This window comes from Bos indicus, chromosome 22, assembly GCF_029378745.1.
Source record: "Bos indicus isolate NIAB-ARS_2022 breed Sahiwal x Tharparkar chromosome 22, NIAB-ARS_B.indTharparkar_mat_pri_1.0, whole genome shotgun sequence".
Lineage (NCBI taxonomy): Eukaryota > Metazoa > Chordata > Mammalia > Artiodactyla > Bovidae > Bos > Bos indicus.
The window spans coordinates 60,199,014-60,221,724 of NC_091781.1; the positions used below are offsets into that span (position 1 = coordinate 60,199,014).

The 22,711-nt window shown below is 67.6% G+C and overlaps 1 protein-coding gene across 2 annotated transcripts in view; it reads right to left on the reverse strand.

The window, feature by feature from the left end:
* Positions 1–797: 797 nt before the first annotated feature.
* PLXNA1 (plexin A1) overlaps positions 798–22,711 on the reverse strand; it is a 41,601-nt gene continuing 19,687 nt past the window's right edge. For both annotated transcript variants that reach the window (XM_070777040.1, XM_070777038.1), the window contains 23 exons: positions 21,463–21,663; positions 19,839–19,935; positions 19,576–19,769; positions 19,337–19,488; positions 18,820–18,940; positions 18,428–18,564; positions 16,356–16,523; positions 15,959–16,052; positions 15,578–15,817; positions 15,355–15,498; positions 14,979–15,213; positions 13,190–13,332; positions 11,886–12,142; positions 11,336–11,402; positions 8,617–8,763; positions 8,234–8,393; positions 7,730–7,833; positions 7,455–7,551; positions 6,981–7,171; positions 6,702–6,871; positions 5,175–5,387; positions 4,716–4,866; positions 798–3,817 (listed from right to left, as the gene is read on the reverse strand). In XM_070777040.1, coding sequence (XP_070633141.1) covers positions 3,722–3,817; positions 4,716–4,866; positions 5,175–5,387; positions 6,702–6,871; positions 6,981–7,171; positions 7,455–7,551; positions 7,730–7,833; positions 8,234–8,393; positions 8,617–8,763; positions 11,336–11,402; positions 11,886–12,142; positions 13,190–13,332; positions 14,979–15,213; positions 15,355–15,498; positions 15,578–15,817; positions 15,959–16,052; positions 16,356–16,523; positions 18,428–18,564; positions 18,820–18,940; positions 19,337–19,488; positions 19,576–19,769; positions 19,839–19,935; positions 21,463–21,663 — 3,579 coding nt within the window. In that variant the 3' untranslated portion in view covers positions 798–3,721. The remainder of the gene's footprint in view (positions 3,818–4,715; positions 4,867–5,174; positions 5,388–6,701; positions 6,872–6,980; positions 7,172–7,454; positions 7,552–7,729; positions 7,834–8,233; positions 8,394–8,616; positions 8,764–11,335; positions 11,403–11,885; positions 12,143–13,189; positions 13,333–14,978; positions 15,214–15,354; positions 15,499–15,577; positions 15,818–15,958; positions 16,053–16,355; positions 16,524–18,427; positions 18,565–18,819; positions 18,941–19,336; positions 19,489–19,575; positions 19,770–19,838; positions 19,936–21,462; positions 21,664–22,711) is intronic.

Genomic DNA, 22,711 nt, shown 5'->3' on the forward strand with positions numbered 1-22,711 from the left:
ACACCCCCAAATGGGACTGTGTTTGCTAAATTTGTTTCCGATGCAATTTCATGCTGATTACACTGATTTCTCTGGTGATTGAGCTTGGCGCTGAGCTGCCGCTCCGCAGACCGGCTGTCAGGATGGGCCTGTTTTTGGAGCAGGAGGTACTGATGATGATTTATGGGCCACTGTCAGCGCTCTCCGGGTGGAGATGCTGCAGGCAGGCTGGAGCGCCACCGGCTTCTCTGGGGACCTCTCCTGCCGCGTGGCCGGCTTTCAGTCCCCCAAGGCTACTCCCCACCATGCCCCTCAGCTTTCCTGTGTCTGAGTGGCTGTGAGCTCCACACCAGTTCGCTTGGCCAGAACGGTGGCTGAACCACGAGGGGACCGTCAGCCTCATCACTGTCACCACCTGGCTCGGCCTGCAGGGCAGGCATAGGCCGAGGTGCAGCTCACTCTCTGGGGTCCGTCACACCCTTCCTGTTCTGACATAGGCGGGGGCCCAGGTCAACAGGACCCTCTGGATGGGGCTCAGGCCCCGGTTTAAGTCTCAGCTGAAATGCCCGGTGGCCCTGGGGCCAGTTGTGATGCTGGGCCCCCCACCCTCAGGGCCCACCGAAGAACACAGGTGGTGGTCCTGGGGGCCCCTGCTGCAGTCACCCCCTGAGGGCAGGAGCCTTGACACCCCGGGAAATGCTGCTCAGAGGGAGGTGGGGCAGGGGGTGGGGGTGGGGGAGTGGGATGGGCTGGCTGTTGTGGTGCCCGTGTGGCTCCACCCTAGACCCCTCCCAGCAAGGAAAACCCGGAGCCCTGAGTTTTAGCAAAAATGTTTACTCTCCTTAATGTGTGTGTATTTACAAGTACTAAATCTGAGACAGTAAAATAGGAAATAGCCGTGTATTTACACAACCTGCAAGCCGAGCGCCTCAGCCACGCCGCCCCTGGGAGAGGCAGCGGCCGAGGGGCCGCTCAGGCCGCCGAGCCATCGCTCTTCTTTTGGGTGGGGGCTCTGCGGCGTTAAAGGACAGCTAACTGTGGGCTTCGTCTTAAAAATATCTCTCTCTCTAAATATATCTACTCTAGCTTGTGTAGCACCAACGGCGTGAGCCCTCAGCTCCAGCACTGGGGGAGAGCCAGGTAGGGCTCGCTCGGCAAGGGCAAAGCGGGGGTGGGGGGGCCTCTCCTGTGGGACGGGGCGGGGCCCGGGTCGAGGAGTGTGGGCAAGCTCGAGGTATATGGAGAGGCCAGGCTCCCGACCGTGGCCGAGCCATCCCTGGCGCTCCTGAGAGGCGTGCGGGCGACAGCAAGGGAGGCAGCCCGGGGCAGCAGGCAGTAGCAGCAGAGTCCGGACAGGTGGGCAGTCTGGCGCAGCCTCCCGGCCCCAGGACTGCAGAGCAGGGCTCCACTCCGTGCTCCGGCCACCCTCAGGCCAGAGCTGGGCTCTGGGTCAGAGTGCCAGGCAGGAGGATACGGAGGTGCGAAGGGCGAGACAGGCTGGGGGCTGGGTGATGAGGATTCGGCCTGACTCCTGCCCCGGGAAGGAGATGCGGCCGTGCTGCCGGGTGGACGGCAGGCCCAGGTCCGTGACTGGCTCGTGTGTAAACAAGCAGCGCTAAAGTGCTCGCCCCAACCCGCCTCTGTGCTCTGTGAGGCCACGCGCTGGGCAGGGCCGGCAGCTCCGCGCTTCTGCGTCCCCACCGCCCAACCTGCCGACCCAACCACAGGACGGGTGTGAGGACCAGGGAGGCCCAGGAAAGGGGTGGGGACTGGATTCCGGAGAGGGCGGTGCCGGGGGCCAAGGAACCCCCTGGCCGGAGTGGGGCTGGAAGAACGGGGGCTTCGATCAGAAGCAGCTTCAGGGAAGACTCGGGGGGAAAGGGCCACACACAGGAACCCGGCGCCTGCCTGGCCTGAGCTCCTGCTGGACACCCACCGCGTGGGGGCCCGAGCCCTACTCAGCGCCCGTGGGGCTTGGGGGCCTCTGACCCCCAGTTCCAGGAGCTTCCTGAGTCAGGAGGTGGCGGACTTCACCCCTCCTCCCCGCGGGGGAGCAGCTGCTCAGCTGATGGAGGCTCTCAGGTGGGCTCACGCCGCGTCGGGGAAGGCGCGGGGCCGGCCACAGTTAGCTGTCCCTTAAAAGTCCGCGGGGATCTGTAGTACCGTCGAAAAAGTGAATTGAAAAGGGGACGGGCCACTGCCTTCACAAGTGACTGATTAATTAAAAAACATGAAAAAAAGGGGCCTAACAACCTCTAGTATTCAACACTTGCAGTTTTAAAAAGATCAAGTCATACTAAACGCTAGCACAGTCATGCAGGAATCCACCGCCCGCCTCCGGGAAGCTCTCGGCCGAGCAGTCTCCTCACGCCAACACGGAGACAGGCTGCCCCGCAGCTGGACTCGGAGGCCCGGGCACTCCAGCGGGAGACGTTGGCCACGCCGGCCACGCCCATTTGGTTTGGCTGTCCCGGTGCCTCGGCTCTTACTCTGAACTGTAAAATTCCTCCTCCTCCAGTTAACTGTACAGGACCCCACTGGGGCTGGAGACAGGCAGAGCCACATATATATATATATATATATATGTATATATATGTACAGGTTTTTTAATTAAAAATGTGTACTCTTGCTAGCTGAGGGCAGGGTGGGCGGCCCCGACCTCCAAGCCCTCTGGTCACTGCGTCCTGCTGCCAGCCAGGCCACTGTGTAGGGTCCGAGGCCCCACAGCTCCAGCTGTCCAAGCACAGAAGGACTCCCTTGTTCCCCTAAAAAACGAGCAACGTCCCCCAAGCGTCCCACCCTCCAAGGGGCCAGCACGCTGCTGAGGGGCCAGACGAAAGCCCCAGGAAGGTGGGTGGGAGGCTGGGGGGTGGGCGGGAGGTTGGGGAGTGGGCAGGAGGCTGATCAGCCAGGCTCCAGGGCCTTCCACAGCAGAGAGCTCAGCCTGGGGCAGGGCGGGTTTCGGGGGGGTAGGGGGGGAATAAATAAGGGGAACGTGCACTCACAGCCCAGAGCCCCAGGCCCCAGTGGCTCCCAGAGGCACAGCCCTGAGGACAAAAGGGGACCCGAGTCCTTCCGGAAGTCACCTGGGCCCCGCGTGGAGCCGTCCTGCAGCCCCTCCATAGGAGGGAGCCAGGGGCCTCTCTCTGGGCGAGGTCGACGCAGCGCTCCGGCCTCGACCGCGGAGAGCACGCGGTGAATCGGAGGATGGCAGCGGCGGCGGGCGTGGGGATGCCAGGATGTGGCAGGTGGGTGGCGCTGGCCAAGGCCGACTTCAGCTCCCTGCGGCGGGGCCCTGGGCGTGCCGCCTCCCCTCCCAGGCTGCCAGCCAGGCCCAGCCTTCAGATTCTGCCCAGGAGACGGGCACACTGGCCCGCCTAGCCCCGGGCCTGGCCCGATGGCCTCCGCAGCCTCGCCTCTCCTTCCTGGAGGGCTCTGGCAGTCCCCCTGCTGTCCTGAGGGGGCCGGGTCATACCTGGGCTCCCCAGCCCCTTGCAAACAGCTCTGGGTGTGGGGAGGGCTGCAGTCACCGCCTCACCCACACCAAAGAAGAGCTGGGACCCCACAGGCAGGAAGGGGACGCAGGGGCCGGGGTCCAGGGCCGCACACCTGGCCCCAGCACAGGACCCTGGCATGGCGGGCGAGGCTGCCTCCGTGGACCTCCCAGCTCTGGCCGCCAGGCAGAGGCTGCCACCAGGGCCCTCTCACTCACTGCCGCTGGCCGGACAGTTGGGCCGGTGGCTCAGCTGCTCAGGGCCATGGTGTCTACCACCTGCTCCAGCCTGCCACGGAGCCGCTGCCGCCGTGCCTGCTCATCCTTCTCCAGGGCCGTCAGGATCTGCAGGGGCGGGCAGAGGCCTCAGGCGGGCTCCAAGACCACACACGGTGCCCGCCGCCGGAGCCTGAGGGACCTGGGCTTGGATCCAGGACCCCCAGGTCGCCAGGGTCTCCTCCCCACCCTCTTCTCCTGAAACCACCCAAACGGTGCTCGGGTCCCCTGCTAGCCCTCCAGGTCCCCGGGGTGCAGTGTCTCTGAACTCCCAGGGGTCCTCTGTGACCCCTGCTCACACTTGTGTATCCTGTGGGCAGGCAGCGCCGCCCCCTCGCCAGCGGCCATGTTGCCATCCCCGCCCTCCCCCCGCAGTCCCTGTCTGTGTGCCCCTCACCGAGCCCCACCCCAGGTCATGGCGGGCCCTCCTGCCCCCGCAGCCCCTGCCCGCTGGCCCCAGGCTCAGCACAGCCGCTTCTCTGCTCTGGGCTCCCTCCCCAAGCCCCTCCTCCAGTCTCAGCTGACCGTCCCCTGGTTCCCTGCCACCCCTAAGTCCGGCCCTGTGGCCAAGTCTCCGGAGCTGACTGCTCCACCCTCTCGACCCAGGGAACCAGGCTCCTGACCCTCCCCCTCGCCCTCCCCACCCCACTTCTTGACATGCCCGCCCTGCCCTCCAGCCCCTGGCAGTCAGGTTCTGTGTGCCCGGGAGAAGCCCGCGCCCCTGACGCCCACATACCCCATAGCCACCGCCACCCGCCTCCCGCGCGCGACGCTCTGTGGCGGGCCTGCCCTGGCCTCAGGACTGGGCCCCAGCCATGCCCAGTGGGCCTCTCCAGCCTGTGGCGCAGTCCTCCGTCCCCAACATCTCAGGGAGGCCCAGCGCCGGCCCCCAGGAGCAGAGCCGGTGTGAAGGCCGAGGACACCAGGCCTGTCCAGCAGCCCGGGGCAGAGACGAGTCTGCACTGACCTCGTCCTTGTACTTGGTGATGTAGGAGTAGATCTCATGCAAGGCGCTCATGCTGTTGAACTGGCTTAGGTGCAGCCGCGACTGCTCGGCCAGGTAGGCGCTCATATCCTGGTCGCTGATGGCGGGCATCTTAGCAATGTCTGCGTAGTACCTGCAGCGGTGGGCGGTGGGCGTGTGAGCGAGGAACAGGCCTGCCCCCTCTGCGGCCTCGCCCTCTCTACGTTCCCCGCCCCCCAGCCCCTTCCCATCTGCACCCCTCCAAGTCCCGCCCCCTACGTGCCCCGCCTCGCCCCGGCCCCGCCCCCTCTGCATCTCCCCCCCCCGCCAGCCCCACCCACTGTGCGTCCCTTGCCAGCCCCCTCTGCCTCCCCCGCAAAGCCCCTCCCCCTGCGTACCCTGCCCGGCCCGGCCCCGCCCCCTTTGCGTCTCCCCCCCCCCCCCCGCCCCGGCCCCGCCCACCTCTCCACCCAGCTCTTGTAGTTGGGGATGTCCTTGGCGTAGAGCAGCTTGTTGGAGGGCGAGTCCTTGCCCAGCTTGTGCTCCGACGTGGAGCAGGAGTCCATGAAGGTCTGGGCTACCACCGACAGGCAGGCGTCCGTGATGCTGCTCTTGTGGATGTCGAACACGAACTGAGGGTTCTTGATCACGTTCACCCAGAAGCGCAGGGGCAGGCTGCAGGCAGGCGGGCGCAGGCAGCGTCAGAGGGGCCTCGGCTACCCCCGGGGCGCAGCGGGAAGGGCTGACCTGTGGCCTCCCCGTCCTCCTGCCTCCAGTCTGCGCAGCGACTGTGGGGCTCCACGCAGCCGGGGAGACGGGCCCAGACAGCCCGGCAGTGAGGGCTGCACCCCTGCCCACAGTCCCAGGGAGAAGGGTGCACACCCAGAGGCGCTGTCACCTGGGGTCACTCGTGTGCGCAGCCGGGGTCCTCCAGGCCTGAGTGCCTGTTCAGGGCCCACTCAGCTCCCCTGTTCCTGCCCACGCGAGTCTTGGTAACAAGACCAGGAAGGGCTCCCGGAGACAACTGACCTCCGACCCCAAACACCAATCTGTTTGACAGCCACTAGCCGGGCTAAAAGCTCTAGCCGTGTGTCACTAAGCTAAAAATTCAGGTCCTTGGCTGCACCAGTTACGTCAGGTACTCCCAGCTGCACCTGGCCACGTGGCCAGCACACACCTGGAAACTTCCGTCATCCTAGGAATGCCCCAGGATGATGCTGACCTACACGATGCTGCCTCCCCCCATGCCCTGTGGACCCCCTCAAAGTCTGTGGGCAGCAGAGGTGGAGATGAAGGCCCAGGTGGGCTCACTCAGAGAGAATGAGGCTCGGGGAGCAGCAGCAGCACACAGAGGCCAGGGTACTGGGAGGGGTCAGGGGACGAGGAGGAAGAGGCCAGAGGCACAGAGCTACTGAGGACCAGGCCCACCCTGCCGGGGTGCCCCGCCCGCTCTGGAGGTGAGAGCCCGACCGGTAGTGGCTGCTGGCCTGGGGGCCTGGGCTAGGAGGGGGTCGCTGTCCCATCACCCTCGCTGCTGTAGGCAGCACGGGCTGGGCCCCCGAGCCATATCTCACACAGGTCACACCAGCACACCATCCTGCACGCCCAGTGAATACACCTATGCGCACACGCCCCCGCAAGATGGTCAGCAGCTTCTCGTCCCAGGTGAGTCAGGGAGGCCCGAGTGGAGGGGACCAGCCCCGCGCCCCCGTGTGCACACGCCCTGCGAACTGGGCAGCAGATTCTCGTGCTGGGTGAGTCAGGGAGGCCCGCGTGGAGGGGACCGACTGTGCGCCCACGTGCGCACATGCCCTGCAAGCTGGGCAGCAGCTTCTCGTGCCGGGTGAGTCAGGGGGGCCCGCGTGGAGGGGACCGGGCCCGCGCCCCCGTGCGCACACGCCCCACAAGCTGAGCAGCAGCTTCTCGTGCCGGGTGAGTCACGGGGGCCCGCGTGGAGGGGACTGGCCGCCGCACCCCACCCCACCGTACCAGTTGCTCTTCCAGGTGTGGCGCACGTCCGCGTCGTGGATCTGGTGCTGGTCGGCCTGCTCGTCCAGGAAGTCGAACATGTACTTGATGGCCAGCGGCAGAGCCGAGCCGCGGTGTGCCGTGCTGAAGATGGTCTCGAACAGGTCGTCCACGAACTTCTGCAGCGTGCCCTGGGGGCGGGGCGGGGGCGGGGCACAGCTCAGGGGCTGCCCCGCCCCTCCCAGGCACCCCCCCCCCCCCCCGCCCCAGGAACTCCTCACCCCCGGCCCGCCCCCCCACCTTAGTGGCCAGCAACCGTGTCAGGTAGATCTCTGAGACCATCTTGCTGCCGCGGTCACCCTCGCGCTGGTCCAGGTGGTCGTGGTTCTTGACCAGATGCCACAGCTTGGTGCCGCTCTCCAGGTCGGGTGTGATCATGGGCGTGCGCGAGCGCAGGCTGTCGGGGCTGCTGGCCGTGCGCAGCATGCTCTCTGCGGGCACCCCACCATCAGTCGTGGCGTCCAGTACCCTCACCCGCCCGCCCGCCTGGCTGGGGACCCTGGCTGAGCCTTGGTGTCCCCATCTGAAACCTAGGGGGAGCCATGCCCTGGGATGACACATGTGATGGCCTCGAGGAGCCCGTGCTGCCCAGGGCAAGGCCAAGTGGCCCAGGGACAGGCCATGACTAAGCCATCCCAGGCAGCCCCACGGTGCCTGGGGCAAGGGTCCTGTCCCGGTCAGTGGCCTGCCCCTGCCCCCGCCGGCGGTCCTCACCGTATCTGCTGAGGGACTTGGTGAAGGTGGAGGAGTTGGAGATGTTGTAGGCGGACGTCTGCTTGGGCACCAGGGCCACTGAGGACCCATCTGTCACCTGCGGACGGAGGACCAGGTGACATGGGAACCACCACCCGGAGCCGGTCTCTCCCCTGGGCCTCAGCCTCCCGGGCCCAGGACCTGCAGGGCGGCAGGGAGCGCGGCAGCTCACCTGGTAGTGCGCCAGGGCGGCAGGGAGCGCGGCCCACACGGCGAGCGCGGCCGCGGCAGCTTACCTGGTAGTGCGCCAGCGTGTTGAGCCTCTTCCAGTCGTTGTCGATCTTGGTGGTGACGTCCTCGTCCTGCAGGATGATACGGGCCATGCGGCCCTGCCGCCACTCTGCGGGGGAGGGGAGGGTCCCGGCGCCCTGAGTGGACGCTGGGCAGCAGAGGGGCAGGCCCTGCCTCCGGTCCACGTCCTGTCTGCACTGAGCTGCAGCCCTATATCCCACCCCAGGCGGCCCCAGGGACCCTGTGTGTGCCCTCCTCCCAGCCTGGCGCTCAGGCCTCCCTCCACTGCCCAGCCTTGTCCACCACGGGACCAGACCGGCCCAGACCAGCTCTTCTCTACTTTCCCTCCCTACTTATCCTCCTGGTGAGCCAGTGAGCCCCCAGCTTTAGATGCAAATGGGACCCCACCCTCGATGGCTTCTACCACCCTGGGGAGGAGTCTGGGGAGCCCACCCAAGATCACAGCCCTGCCCTCCCACCGTCCGGGCCAGCGCCCCTCCCGGACTCACCCAGGTCCATGTCCCCAGCCTTGGGCCGTTGGGAGTAGGGGACGCCCTTGTACACGGCATCCAGCAACTTCTCCTTGACCTGCGTCACCGTGTCACAGTTCAGCCCCTTTACCGGCACCTCGGGCGCGTTCTCATTCTCGGGGTTTACGCAGTTCAGGGTCTGAGGATGGGAGAACGCGAGATCAGCTCCCTGCGCCTCGCTGGGCAGTGGGCGGGGAAGGGTGTGTGGACATGGGAGGGCAGGTAGGCGGGGTTTGGGGAGTGGCTGGCGGGTGGGCGGGGTTTGGGGTGGGGGTGGGCAGATGGGTGGGGTTTATGTGAGTGGCGGGCGGGAGGGCGGGGCTTGGGGCATGTGGCTGGCCCCCGACTTCCCCCTTTCGCACCAGTGTCTTGTAGTCAATCTGCTGCCGGATGAGCTTGTCCTCACTCAGCGAGTAGCGAGCCTCGCCCGTGATGGCGTCGATGGGGCCCTTCTCCATCTGCTGCTTGATGGCGCAGTAGAGCATGAAGAGCGGCTCCCCTGCGCACTCCTGCGGGCATGGGCCGGGGGCGTCAGGCTCTGGCCCGGCGCCGGCCCTGGCCCTGCCGGAAGGGCAACTCGGCCCACCCGAGAACCCCGCTCCCAAAGTGCAAGGAGGAAGTGATCAAAGCCCTTGACTGGAAACCATCCCCCTGGTGGGTCTGAAACTCCCAGAGGAAAGCTCAGCAGGGGCCCCGGGGGACAGGCGGCCTGGTGTCGGGAGGACTGCGGGCCCAGCTCCACTCCTGCCCAGGGCCGCCGGTGCCGCCCACGGATGAGGCCAGGCCCGGCCCCAGCACTGGGTGTGACCGTCGCCCGCGGGAAGTCAGGGACCCCCTGCCCCTCCGTCCGCTGCTCCAGAGCATGCGGTCAACACAGTCCCGGAGCAGACACTTGCCTGGTGCGCCTGGGCGCCTCTGTGCTGCCCAACCCCCACCTCACGTCCCTCCCACGTCCCGCTGCTCCCCTGCCACCCAGCGCGCCCCGCGTCCGGGCCTCCACCAGTGACCAGGGCTCTACCCCTCGGGTCTTCCCGCCCCAGAGGACCCCACTGCGGACCCCACCCAAGGTGCCTCTCAGAAAGGCGCTGGGCCTCATTGCTGTCCCGGGGTGCCCGCGCCCGCGGGTCTGACGCCCCTGTAACTGGTCTTGCATGCTTCCCTGCCGTCTCCCCTCTGGGGTGGAGGCCGCCCAAAGGCCAGGCCAAGTGTGGCGCTCCTGTCACACCCCCAGTGCAGGGTGGGGGTCAGGGGAGCCTCTGCGGACACCACTGGACAACAGGCACCATGAAGGAACAGCTGTTGGGGGAGGGCTCCTAGCTCCAACTGAGTCCCTGCCTGGGCCAGACATGTAGCCTCCGTCTCGGCAGCCCTGGGGCTTGGGGGTGAGTGAGACACAGGCAGACGGCTGCCCAGCCCGCTCCAGCTCCTTGGCCCCTGGCCCCCCGAACACGGCCTCGAACTGGGTGCTCCCGCCTTTAATCAGGCAGTGTGATTAAAGAGATGGCTGCCCAGGCGTGGCTGTGAGTGCAGATCGCCCCTCAATCCTCCATCCAAAAGCATGCCCATCTCTCAAGGTGTTTTGCCTGCAAACTTGGCTTCATAGCGTCGTAAACATAAAACAGCTCGAAAACATGAAGTCTCTGTAACACACACACGAGCACATCACATGGGCTGCAAACCACTATATTTTACAAGCAGCAGCCAGCCCCGTTCCTGCCGCCCTCCTGCATGAGCTGGCCGTGTGCTGAGCCACCTTCCCCCAGACCAGCCCGCCCGGCCCCCCTCTCTGGACCTCGCGTCCACCCCTGGGCCTCCAGTCTCCGTCTGGCTACCCCCTGCCCCACCCCCACGCCTCTGCTCACCCTACACAGACCTATCCATGCCCTCACTGCCGCCCCTTCCCGTCGGCCCTGCGGCCCAGCAGGGCTGTCATGACCGCTGAGCTGCAGCGGCCAGCCTCAGCCCCCAGCATAGACGACGGGAAGGCCCACCATCTTCCCCGACATGGGACACCACCAAGGCCCAGGCCGCCTGCCACCCGGGCACACAGAGAGGACCGGGCCCGGGCCGCCTGCCACCCGGGCACACAGAGAGGACCGGGCCCGGGCCGCCTGCCACCCGGGCACACAGAGAGGACCGGGCCCGGGCCGCCTGCCACCCGGGCACACAGAGAGGACCGGGCCCGGGCCGCCTGCCACCCGGGCACACAGAGAGGACCGGGCCCGGGCCGCCTGCCACCCGGGCACACAGAGAGGACCGGGCCCGGGCCGCCTGCCACCCGGGCACACAGAGAGGACCGGGCCCGGGCCGCCTGTCACCCGGGCACACAGAGAGGACCAGATCCGGGCCGCCCGTCGCGGGGTCACACAGAGAGGACCAGATCCGGGCCGCCTGTCACGGGGCTCCATGGCCGCTTCCTCATCCACTGTGGAGCACTGACCGCGGGGAACACTAGGCTCGCCTGCCAGGCCTTCGGGTTTGTCGAGGGAAGTCAGACACACCTCGGGGTTGGACAACCTCCCAGCTCTAAAACGCAGGTGACCCACTGAGCTGCTCACAGCCCCAGTGAGGCCCATCTGCACCCATGTCCAGCCACCCACAGGCTATATACCCCGTTCCAATAGCCTGGCTCCCCAGGGCTGGTCTCCAGGGCTTGGGGGTAACTGTCTGGGCAACAACAGGAGGAAGCCTGGGTGGCTGCCCCCTCCTCAGCACGGGGTCGACGGGAGTGCCCCCCACCAGGCACCTCCTCAGGCTGGGCCAGCACCGGGGCTGAATCAGACGCCCTGCCCAGGGGCTCCGTGTGAGCCTTGGTCTGGGCCACAGGGACCACATGAACCCCACGCGGCCTGGACCTCCAGCCCGCTCAGCCACGTGCGGCCATCCACCCCCACGAGAGCCAGGCGTGCACCCTGCCTCGGCAGCTCAGGGAGGACAGGACGGCCTCTGGAGACGCCAGTGGACAGACGCGTGTCCCGGGGATGTCACACCAGGGTCTTGGCCCCTCCGTGCCTCCAGGTTGAGGACCCGTGGCAGGCACCTGCAGCCCCCACCCCCACACAGGCCCCCACGGCCACCCACCTTGAGGAACTTGTACAGAAGGAAAGTGAACCAGTTGGTTAGCATCTTCTCGGCCACTGACTCAGTCCTGGAACAGAGCACGTGGGGTGACCTCGGGCCCACCCGACCCCCACTGCCTCAGGGCCAGTGGTCAGGCCTGGCCTCAGAGCACGTGTCACCCAGCGACAAGGATCCCAGACAGGGCATACCCCAGGTGGGTCCCCAGAGTCGCCTCAGCAGTGCCTGGGCTGGGCCAGTGGACGCACTGCCGCAGGGGTGGGCGGGCAGGGGTGTGGGTGAGCCAGGCTGTGGGTGGGCACAGGAATGCCCAGGGCACAGTGGGCAGACAGGTTGTAGGTGGGCAGGGGTACACAGGCATGGGGCAGAGGGACGCAGGCAGGGAGGGGGCGTGGGCGGGCAGGAGCACAGGGAGGTGGGGGCTACAGGGGGGCAGTGGGCAGGGACACAGCGGTGCAGGTGGGTGGGGCCACAAGGGGGCGGGGGCGGGGGCGGGTGGGGTACACAGGGAGGCGGGGGGCGGGGGGCAGGCGGGGGTGGGGCGGGGACGCACCGGCGCAGCAGCAGCTTGGGGTGGTTCTTGCTCTCCAGATTCTTCTCGATGAGGTCGGACAACAGCTGCTTGAGCACGCCCGTGGCATACTCCATCTCGCCCTGCAGGGCCGTCATGATAAGCGAGGCCACGTTGCCGCGGTCCCGCATGGAGAAGCTGCGCTGGGCCTCCAGCGTGCGGATGAAGGTCAGCAGGAAGTGCTTCTTGGTCAGCAGCTGGCCGAACAGCGTCAGCGACTTCTCCACATTGGCCTGCACCTGGGGGACCGCAGGCCTGCTCAGATCTAAGAAGCACCAGCCCCTTCTGGCTGAGGGACCGTGCAGGCCTGGGCGTCCAGTCACCCATCACCCTGGCGGGACCCCAAGCCCCAAGTCCTCGCAGAATGGCTATGGCCTGGCAGCTACATGAGAAGCCCATGGTGGGCAGAGGTCTGGGCACAGCGGTGAGGTGTCTGCCCCACCTCCCTCTGCGCGGCCTGGCTCCAACAGCTCAGAGAAAGCCTGGTGTCCACTGGCACCAGGAGTGCCCGTCCGCGGCCACTGACGCCAGCACCAACACAGAAACCCCTCTCCCCACCGCACAGTGGACACTGAAGTCCGGACAGGGGCGTGGCTCTTTGGGGTCTCCCAGCACAGGGGTGGGACACGGGGGTGGGATGCAGGCATGGCTGGCTCCAGGGCCCCACGTGTTCGCTCTTTTCTGCCCCAGAGCTTACTGAAGCAGAAGGGACACAGGCTCCCAGCTCAGGCGGGACACACAGTCACACCTAAGACCCGTCACATAGCACAGCAGACCACAACCCCGGGAGAGACACCTGCCAGGACAGGGAGCCCCCGCGAGGCGCCACCCCGGGAAGCAAGCGGCAGTGAGCAGCCCAGGGCCCCTGCCAGTGACGGGAAGGCCTGCTGAGGTGTCGCTAGAGAGGAGGTCTCCACCCACAGAGCCACCTGGGATGGGGTCGGAGCCCCGACATCCTAGGGGTGCGGGGAAGGGATGGCCCTGCCCACAAAGCATGACAGACCGGACTTGCTGAGTCCTGCCAGTTCTGAACCGGGGTGTGGGCTCCTGGCCAGCCACTGGGGCGCCCAGGAGGATGTGGGAGCCAGCCCACTCCCCTTCAGCAGGCTGGCCAGCGTGGGTGGTGCACGGTGGACCAGAGGCCCAGAGAAACTGCTGGGCCCCGGGAGCCCAGGCTAGGGGTGGTTTGTTGGCACCAGGCCCCCCTCCCAGGAGGCTCGGGCTGGCCCCCAGGCCCCCGCTGCTCCAGGGCCCCAGGACCCCCACGGAGAGGGCCGGCAGCCCACCTCCATCTCCTTGAGCACTGGGTGGTCCTCGATCCCCGGGAAGAGCACGCGCATGGCGTAGGTGCGGTAGTCCAGGAAGGGGATGCCGGCGCCGTCCAGGTCGTTGGTCAACTCGTGGATGTCCGTCTGCAGCTCGGCAAAGGCTGCGGCCAGACGAGGCATCAAGGTGGTTGCCCGGCCCCACCCACCCCACACAGGGTCCTGCGGGACCCAGCCGGCCCTGCCCACCCGCCAGCCCTGCCCACCCGACACTCAGGGTCTTGCTGGGCCTGCCCGGCTGTGTCCCCCACCCCCGAGCTGCTGCAGACGTAACCAAGACGAGGGCAGAGATCGGGCTGGGCTGGGGGCCCCGGTCCCAGAGGCCGGGGTGCTTGTGGCTGCCCTGGCTCTGGCCGCCTGGGAGGGAGCAGAGCTGTCCACCACTCAGGCCAGCGGGCCCCCAACATGCCCGCCCGTTCGGGGCGGCTCCGCAGTTCTCAGAACATTCCAGAGCTGTGAGGTGTGCACTGTCTGGTCAGGAACCAGAGGGCGCCGGGCATGTCAGGGGCGCTGAACAGGAGCCAGTCCTCACCTCCCTGTCCGCTGCTGGGCATCTGCTCTGGGGCCCCCGGTCGTTCTCATGAGTGCCCCGCACCGAAAGGGCTCTGAGAGGCACGCGTGGGCTGGGCTCTGAGTAGACGCCCACCCTTCTCCCGCTGGCTGAGGGCTCCGGCCAGAAAAGCCAGCCAGCTGGATGGCAGCCAGCGCAGGTCCAGGCTGCTGCCCGGAGCCCACACGGGCACACAGGCGCTGAACCCACCAGGGTCCCAGTGGCCCCGGCCGGGGTGCCCACCCCTCACGCCCACCCACTGGTCCCACAGCAGTCGTGCCCTTAGCACTGAGCTCTGGAGGGGCAGCCTCTGCTCCGTGGGGATGAGCCACTGGTCTCCCCTGGACACACAGGCACCCTGGGCACGCCCCCGGCCCTCCCCCTGAGCCTCCACCCCCAGGCCACTTCTCAGACTTCCGGCCTGCAGAGCTCCTCCCACTCTCAGGCCGCCCCCGCCCCTGGGGTCCACCTCCCGGTTGGGGGCTCTTGCGGGCAGGGGGCACGTGACCAGGTGCACGGACACCAAGCCTGCCCTCTGGGGTCGTCCTGTCACCGCACAGGGAGGAGTCCCAGAAGACGGGTTCTGGGGACAGGAGGCCTGGCTGGGCTGCAGACACCGGACGCAGCACAGGGGACGCGGCCGCGGCCTGACCGGCTTTTCCCCACTCACTCTCCAGGGCAGGACAGACTCCCGCTCCACTGGGTGACTCAGAACAGGGGCCAGGCAGAAGGCCGTGCACACAGAGAGGCCCCCCGCCCCCGGGCCACCCCCGGCCACCCGACGGAACAACGTACACGGGCTCGTGGATCACTGACCACCCACCACGCCCGGGGAAAGGGCGCCACGCCGCCCTCAGCAGCAGGCGCAGTGTCCCCGCACCTGGACGCGTGTCCGTTCACACGCAAGGAAGACTGAGACACCGTGTGTCCACCCGGCATCCTCCAGCCAGGCTGGGACACAAGCAGGGGCTTCTGGCGGGGTCTGTCTGAGGGAGCACCCCACAAAGGCCCCATTCGGACCTCCCCTGCCTCCCTGGACCAAGCCCGGCACAGCAAGGCCTATGGGAGCGTAGGAGACGAGTGGATTCGGTGGGCAGCGCGGCCCAGTTCAGCGGCAGGGCCAGCCCCGCCCAGCCCCGCCCCCCGAGCCTGCCCCCTGAGCCCGCCCCAGTCCCCGCCCCAGCCCCGCCTCCCGCCCACCTTCCTTGCACTCCAGGGCCACACGAGACTCCAGGTTGTCCATCTGCAGCTGCAGGCGCTTCAGGGTGCGGTCGGCGTCCCGCGACTTGCGCTTGTAGGCGATGAGCACGGCCACGATGACCAGCAGCAGGAGGCCCCCGCCCCCGCCGATGCCCACGATGGCGGGCAGCGTCAGCAGGCTGTCCGAGTACATCTGCAGCACCCCTGGCGAGAACTCGAAGCCGCCGGCCCGGACCTGGGGGCGCAGGTCGCTCAGGGGGTGCCCGGCGCCCACGGCTCAGGGCCCCGCGAGCTTGGCAGGGTGGGGCGTGCAGGCGCTGGGGGGCTCCCTCCGGGGTGGGTGGCCCTGCGTGGGGCGCAGGGGGCGTGGACCCACCGTGACCTTGTGCTGCCCGGTGAGGTTGGGCGACTCGCAGAGCAGCTGCGTCTCGGACACGGTGAGGGCGCACGGCGTCGAGCCGATGAGCACCGTGTAGTTGAGGCGAGAGTTGCCAGGCGCCGGCGGCAGCAGGTTGCGGCCCTGCGGGCAGGATGGGGTGAGCCAGCCGCAGCCGCCGCCAATCAGCCTCCGCCCCCCACGCCGACCCCGCGCGGCCCACCTTGAGGATGAGCGGCGAGCTGGGCTTCAGCTCCAGCAGGCCGGTGGGGCTGAGCGGCTCCAGCACGGGGTCCGGGTAGTAGAGGAAAGACGAGGTGTTGAGCACCAGCAGAGCGCGCACGTCGTCCATGACGAAGCCCAGCTCGTCCGGCCGCTCCCCGAGCTCGGGTGGGCTGCGCACGCCGTTGTCCACCGACGGGGCCCGGCACACCATGGTGGTGTCGTTGTACACCAGGCAGCTCTGGGGATGCAGGGCAGGGGCCGCTGGGCTGGCTGCTCCACGAGGGGCCAGGCGCCAGCAGCGGCACACCCACCCTCCCTGGGACCCCCCAAGCACGGCCTCGATGGCAGGCGTGGGGGGCAGGGCCCAGCAGGGACTCACATTTTCCCTCTCAACGCCGCCGTACTTGGCTCGGATGCGCGGTTCGCGGACAGTGGCCAGGTTGGTGCCCGTGACTGTTAGAAGGGTCCCTCCACTAAAAGATGAGGGTGGTAGGAGTCACAGATGGGACACCCGGGGCCCCTTTCCCCAGGGCCCAGCACAAACGGGAGGCACAGACACCCCACCTGGCCTCCCAAGAGGCGGTCAAGGGCTAAAGCCTCTTGGCACCGCGTTGGGTGGCGGGACGGCGTGAGGGCTGAGCCGAGAGCCGGCAGCAGGGGCCCCGAGCCACGTGCTGGTCTCTGGCGGCTCAGGACTGGGGTCGCGGGGCTCAGGGTGGGCAGATCAAGGGCTGCGGGGCTTAGAGCAGGGGGGAGGCCCCCAGGGGTGCCCTAACCTGTTGATGCTCCACTCAGGGTCAATCCTCAGGATGGTGGGGTCCTCGGTGTAGTTGTACTTGACCTCGGGGTTGGTGAGCTGAGCGCGGTTGATGTTGACAACTATGGGGACGCTGCCCGGGCTCTGCCCCGGAGGCGTCAGACACCGGATCTCCCGGGAATTCCTCCTGGAGGGGCGGCGGGGCGGGGGCAGTGAGGCGCCTCCAACCTGCCTGAGCATCCAGGCTCCACCACCACAGGCTGCAGGCACGTCACTGGCCACGTCCCACTCCGGCCTCACCTGCCTCCCCGTGACACAGGCCACTGCGGGCCCTGCCTCCAGGCGGCTGAGGACTGTGGGAGTCACTTCCCCCGTCAGCCCCTGCCAGGGGCCAGGTGCTGTCTGTGCCCCTGTGCGGTACGTCCCCAGCTGAGAGGCGGGTCTGGGATCCAAGCTCCCTCTCTAGGGGACACCCCCACCCCCGCATCTGCCTCCTCTGTGGTGTCAGCTGATGAATCTGGCTGTGTCTCGATCCACAGAGCCAGGCCCACAGGCACCAGGAGCAGGCCTGCTGGGCAGGAAGGGGCTCACTGGGCCTCAAGGCAGCCCTGTGACAGCCCCATCGATCGCCCAGGGCTGGCTAGCTGGACGGACCCCACAGTTTCAATGTCCGACCAACGGGGCCAGACCCCATGCTCAGGGCCAGAGCCCCATGCTCAGGGTCAGAGCCCCACGCTCAGGGTCAGAGCTCCATGTTCACGGCCAGAGCCCCACGCTCAGGGTCAGAGCCCCACGCTCAGGGTCAGAGCCTCACGCTCAGGCTCAGACCCAGGGTCAGAGCCCATGCTCAGGGTCAGAGCTTCACACTCAGGGTCAGAGCTCCACACTCACGGCCAGAGCCCCACGCTCAGGGTCAGAGCCTCACGCTCAGGCTCAGACCCAGGGCCAGAGCCCCATGCTCAGGGTCAGAGCCCCACGCTCAGGGTCAGAGCTCCACGCTCACAGCCAGAGCCCCACGCTCAGGGTCAGAGCCCCACGCTCAGGGTCAGAGCCTCACGCTCAGGCTCAGACCCAGGGTCAGAGCCCATGCTCAGGGTCAGAGCTTCACACTCAGGGTCAGAGCTCCACACTCATGGCCAGAGCCCCACGCTCAGGGTCAGAGCCTCACGCTCAGGCTCAGACCCAGGGCCAGAGCCCCATGCTCAGGGTCAGAGCCCCACGCTCAGGGTCAGAGCTTCACGCTCATGGCCAGAGCCCCACGCTCAGGGTCAGAGCTCCACGCTCATGGCCAGAGCCCCACGCTCAGGGTCAGAGCTCCACGCTCACGGCCAGAGCCTCACGCTCAGGCTCAGACCCAGGGTCAGAGCCCATGCTTAGGGTCAGAGCTTCACACTCAGGGACCACACTCAGGGCCAGAGCCCCACGCTCAGGGTCAGAGCCCCACGCTCAGGGCTCCTGCTTCCTGGAAGGACACACACGATGCACTCACTCCCCCACCCCCATCGTCTCTGATCTGAAAACAGGCTAATCCCAAGTCCGGGCCATGAGCTGGCGAAACGGGCTGCTGAAGTGGGGGTGCTGGGTCACCCTACGGGGCAGCCAGCCCGGTCACCGCCTGCACCTGCCTGTCCCCTCAGTGCCTACAACCACAGCCGCCAGGCCCGCACGCGGCAGGCTGCAAACACCAATAATTAGTCTGATAACGGGTAATTACCGCAGGAAAATATTTAAAGGCTCGCTCCATTATCATCCCTAATCTAAAATTATCCACTTCAAGGCTCCCGGCTTTTGTTAAGATTCCCTTTCTCTCTCTTAAGAATTTCTCTAAACGGCTGTGCTCTGGGGGCATCAGCCCAGGGTAGGGCTCGGCGGCCGCCCCTCAGGCCAGGCCCCGCCCACCCAGGCCCCGCCCACCTGCTCTGGAGGAAGCCTGTCTCCATGGTAACCTTCTCCTCTCTAGGTTTCCATAGTGATTACCCCAGCCAGGCTCGCCACAGTCCCCCTTGTTTCCCAGGCAACGGAGGGGGCGCCCAGCCATCTGAACCAACCGCCACCCAGGGCAGGCGGGGCGAGCCTGGGGTCCCCACATACCAGGAGAAGGAGCAGGGCCGGCCGCCGACCGACACCGCCACATCGCTGCCCGCGTTCAGGTGGCTGCCCTCGATGCCAATCCAGGTGCCCCCCGAAAGGGGCCCGCGGGCAGGGCTCACGCGGTAGAAGGTCGGCGTCTGGGAAGAGAAGGGACGGGCTGGGGCTCCGAGAAGCCCAGGTCTGTGCGCACTGGGTCTGGGACGGCGCCCACAGGCAGGGTCCCATGTGCAAAGGGGCCCCTGAGTCAGGCCCTGGAGATGAGCAGCGCGGGGCTGGGGCCGTCATTCGAGGTCACCTGAACCCTGGGCCACCTCCATGGACGAGTTGTTGGGGGGGCCCCTTGTCCCCTGGGGCCTGGGAGGAGAGGTCGCAGGGCAGGAGGGCGGGCTTACCACAAAGGTGAAGCGCTTGGGCGACAGGGCGCGGTAGCGAGGGGAGCAGTCCCGCACGCACACTTCCACCAGGGCGTCGTGGGCCCGCACGGTGCTGGCGTCCCCGATCTCACAGACGATCCTGTGGGCACGCGGGGGCCTCAGCAGCTGCAGCACCAGCCCCACCCAATCGCCGGCCCCGTCCCACAGGCCCCGTCCCACTCACTGCTAGGCGCTAACATACTCGCTACCCACTGGGCTGCACAGCACCTTGCCCCTGCCCCGCCCACACAGGCCCCGCCCACTCTACCCCTCCCACCATCTGGCCCCACCCCACAGGTCCGGCCCGCCCATACAGGCCCCACCCACTCTGCCATGGCCCCGCAGGCCCCGCCCCCACTTGCTGCTTGGGTCTGACATACTCTGCTCTCCACTGGGCTGCACAGCACCTTGACGTGCACGCCCCGCAGGGCACGCCCCCACCCCTGCAGGCCCCGCCCCGCAGGCCCCATCCACCCTCTTGCCCCGCCCCACTCACTGCTCTGCGCTGATGTACTCGCTCTCCACCGGGCTGCATAGCACCTTGCCCACGCGCACGCCCAGCCGCACATCCTCGAAGCGCAGCCCCAGGTTCTCGCCCGTGATGGTGAGCCGCGTGCCGCCCTGCCGCGGGCCCGTCTCAGGGGACAGCTGTGGGAAGAGGGGACAGCTGGGGCGATGGCCGGGTGTCGGAGCCCCCCCACCGACCCCGGGCCACAGGCTTGGGGGCGCGCCTACCTTGAGGATCTTGGGATCGGCACAGCGGCTGCTGCCGTGGCGAGCGTGCATCCATTCGGCAGGCGAGTCTGCGGGGCAGTGAGGACGCAGGGAGCAGCGGCGCTCGGCCACGCACCAGCCGCACTCGAAGCGAGGGTCGGCCTTGAGGCAGAGGCCGCAGCTCTCCCGCAGGGCGGGACACTTGTACAGGTGGGCTGCAGAGAGGACAGGGGTCAGTGGCCGCCCGCAGGCCCGCCCCCCAGGCCGCCCTGCACCCGGCTCACCCTGGATATTCTGCGGGTTGTCGATGACGAAGTGGCCATTCCACACCACGGACAGGTTCACAGGCAGGTCGCTGACGTCGTTGCCCTCGTAGGAGTACTGCAGCGGCGGGAAGAGGGTCAGGCCACGCAGCCGGGCCTGCGTGTCCCTCGTGGCCACCTCCAGCACCAGCCACTGGTGGCAGGCCTGGCAGCACAGGGTCTGGGGGCCAATCTGCACCCCAACACCCAACATCCTCCCGCCCGTCCCGGCATCCATCCCCACCACACCCCCGCCCAAGCCAGCCGAGGGCCCAAGTGTCTGCCCCCATCCAGCCGCTCCTCTGCACATAGGCGGCTGCCACCCCCGCCCTCCAGCAGCCACAGGACCACAGCCTCCAGGGTGACCCCCACTAGGACGCCAGGACTCCCCCGCACTCCCTGGGCACACGTCAAGGACACTTCCTCATCTCCAGGCGGGCGCAACAAGCCCTCCCCTGGGACTGCCCTGAGTGTGACATATGTGTCCCTCGTGAGGGCTGCACCCCCCAAGCGCCCCCAGGCTGGGCTGGGCTCAGGGACACAGCCCTCCCGGGGAGCCCAGCTGTGTCCCACTTTCTCAGCTGAAGACTTGCGCTCTGTCCCAGAGCAATTCATCATCATCTTATCTGCAGGAATGTAATTGGATCCTATCAAACTCCCCGATGCTTTCTTTTCCCTTCACATGGGGCTGCAGGAAAGACAAATGTGGGCCTGGAGGGGTTGGGGGGGGGTGGTGGACAGAGGTGACAGAGGCCCAGGGATGGGGAGAAGAGACAGCGGGCTTGGGGAGGCACAGGGAGGAAGGGGAGCCAGAGTGAGAGACAGGCGGAGGGCGGGGCCCACAGAAGCCAAGGAGGCAGACAGAAAACGGGAGTGGCCAGGCAGGCAGGCAGGCGTGGGGACCCTAGGCGCCAGCCGACGGCCAACCTGCCCTGAGACTATGCTGACCCCTGGGCCCCAGGCCCACCTGGCCAGGACAGAGCCAAGAAAAATGGACCCTGACTTCGGACCTCATGCCCCTCCCCTAGGTTCTGGGGGCCTGGCAGATGACCCAGAGGCACCCACCCACCACTCAGGGCCTTGACCCGTGCCAGGAGGCCCACTGCCGTCCTGAACAGATGGGGAGACCGCCTCAGGACCGCCAAGTCAGCCCTCTCCCCTCTCCCACAACGAGGTTCTAGCTCTGTGGACACCACCATCACTAAACTCATGGGATGCAATCCAAGGCCTTTGGAAGGTCACCCTGTCAGACGGGAGGCTCGAAGGGCGGCTGCCCACACCAGCCACCGTGCACGGCGGCCATGTCCTGACACAGGACATCTCAAAGGAGCTGGTGCTGTCTCCCTGACCTCGGCCCCCAGGGATGTCCCTTGTGCCCTGAGCCCACCCAGGCCCCTCACCCACGTCTGAGATGGACAGGCTCCCTCCGAGCATCAGGGCGGCTCTGGGAGTGGCCCCTGCGGCCTGCTCACCTGGGACCTCCCAGCTGAGGGGCTGGTGTGGCCTGAGGGGGTGACCGGGGCACTCCCTGCACGGGGCCCTTTTGCTAAAGCAGAAACCCACAGCACAGGGTCCCCGCGGGCGCCCTGGCGCTGAGCGGACTCACTGAGGAGTTCTGGCACTGCAGGCTGGAGCTGTTGAAGCGCACGGCGCCGACGCGGGCCGGGCCCCCAGGGAGGTGGAACAGGCACTCGTACCCCCGCTGGCCCGACTGCGGCTGCGGCAGATTCCGGGCGGTCAGGGTGATGGGCTTCACCACGCCCACCGGCACGTAGATCTGGGTGGAGGGCAGGATCTGTGGGCAGTCCTGGGGGTACAAGGCTGCAGCTGAGGCTGGAGGCGGAGGGCGGCTGCACGGGGCCCGATCTAGCATCGCACGCCCACCCCACACACAGGCACGCCAGCGGCACACCACGACCTGGGCAGGCCTGCCCCTGGGACCCTCACCAGAGGGGCCCCATCTGGGAGCAGCCGACAGGCCCCTGAGGCAGAAGCAGGCACGAGCTCTCGGCCGGGGGCCCGGGGAGTAGGTAAAAATAGTCAGAGCGGGCAGAAAAACAGCCCGGCCCCCAGGGCCAGCGTTTCAGCAACAATAACTGATGCAACGGCCCGGCTTGCTTGCAGCAGCGCTGGCGCGGCCGTGGAGGAGCCGGAGCCGGCCCGCGGGAGCCCCGCAGAAGGAGCTTTAAATAGAGACGCTGAAAACACGCAGCTCCCGAGGCGGCAGGGCTGGCTCTGCAGAGGTTCCCAGGGCCCCTGTGGGCACCGAGGGAGCAGGGCAGGCCTGGCAGGCTGACCCCTGGCTGGTTCTGCAGGTGCCCCGGGGGCCACCTGCACACGGGCACTGGCCGGCACGTGGGCACTGACTGGCACACTGGCTGGCGCGCAGGCACTGACAGGCACGCACGCGGGCACTGGCTGGCATGTGCGCGCTGATGGGCACACTGACTGGCACACGAGCACTGACTGGCACACTGGCTGGCACATGGGCACTGGCCAGCACGTGGGCAGACAGGCACACAGGCACTGGCCGGCACGTGGGTGCTGACGGCACACTCACTGGCATGCGGGCACTGGCCGGCAGAGCGTGTGGAGCTCAGGCCACAGCCCCACAGCAGCGGCCAGCAGGCACATGCCCACAGCAGCCAGCAGTGCCCAGCCCCCAGCCCGGGGCCCCCACTGCCCCTCCAGTGCTGTCAGGAGCCCCAGGGCCCCGCTCCCACCGTCCCCTACCTCACCCCCTCTGTGGCCAGGAGCCAAGTGCTGCTGCTGTCCCCCGGGGGTCTCAGGGCACAGACCACCCCCATCAGGCCAGAGCCTCGTTGTGGCCTTGGCCTCTCAGGACCCTGGCCCCA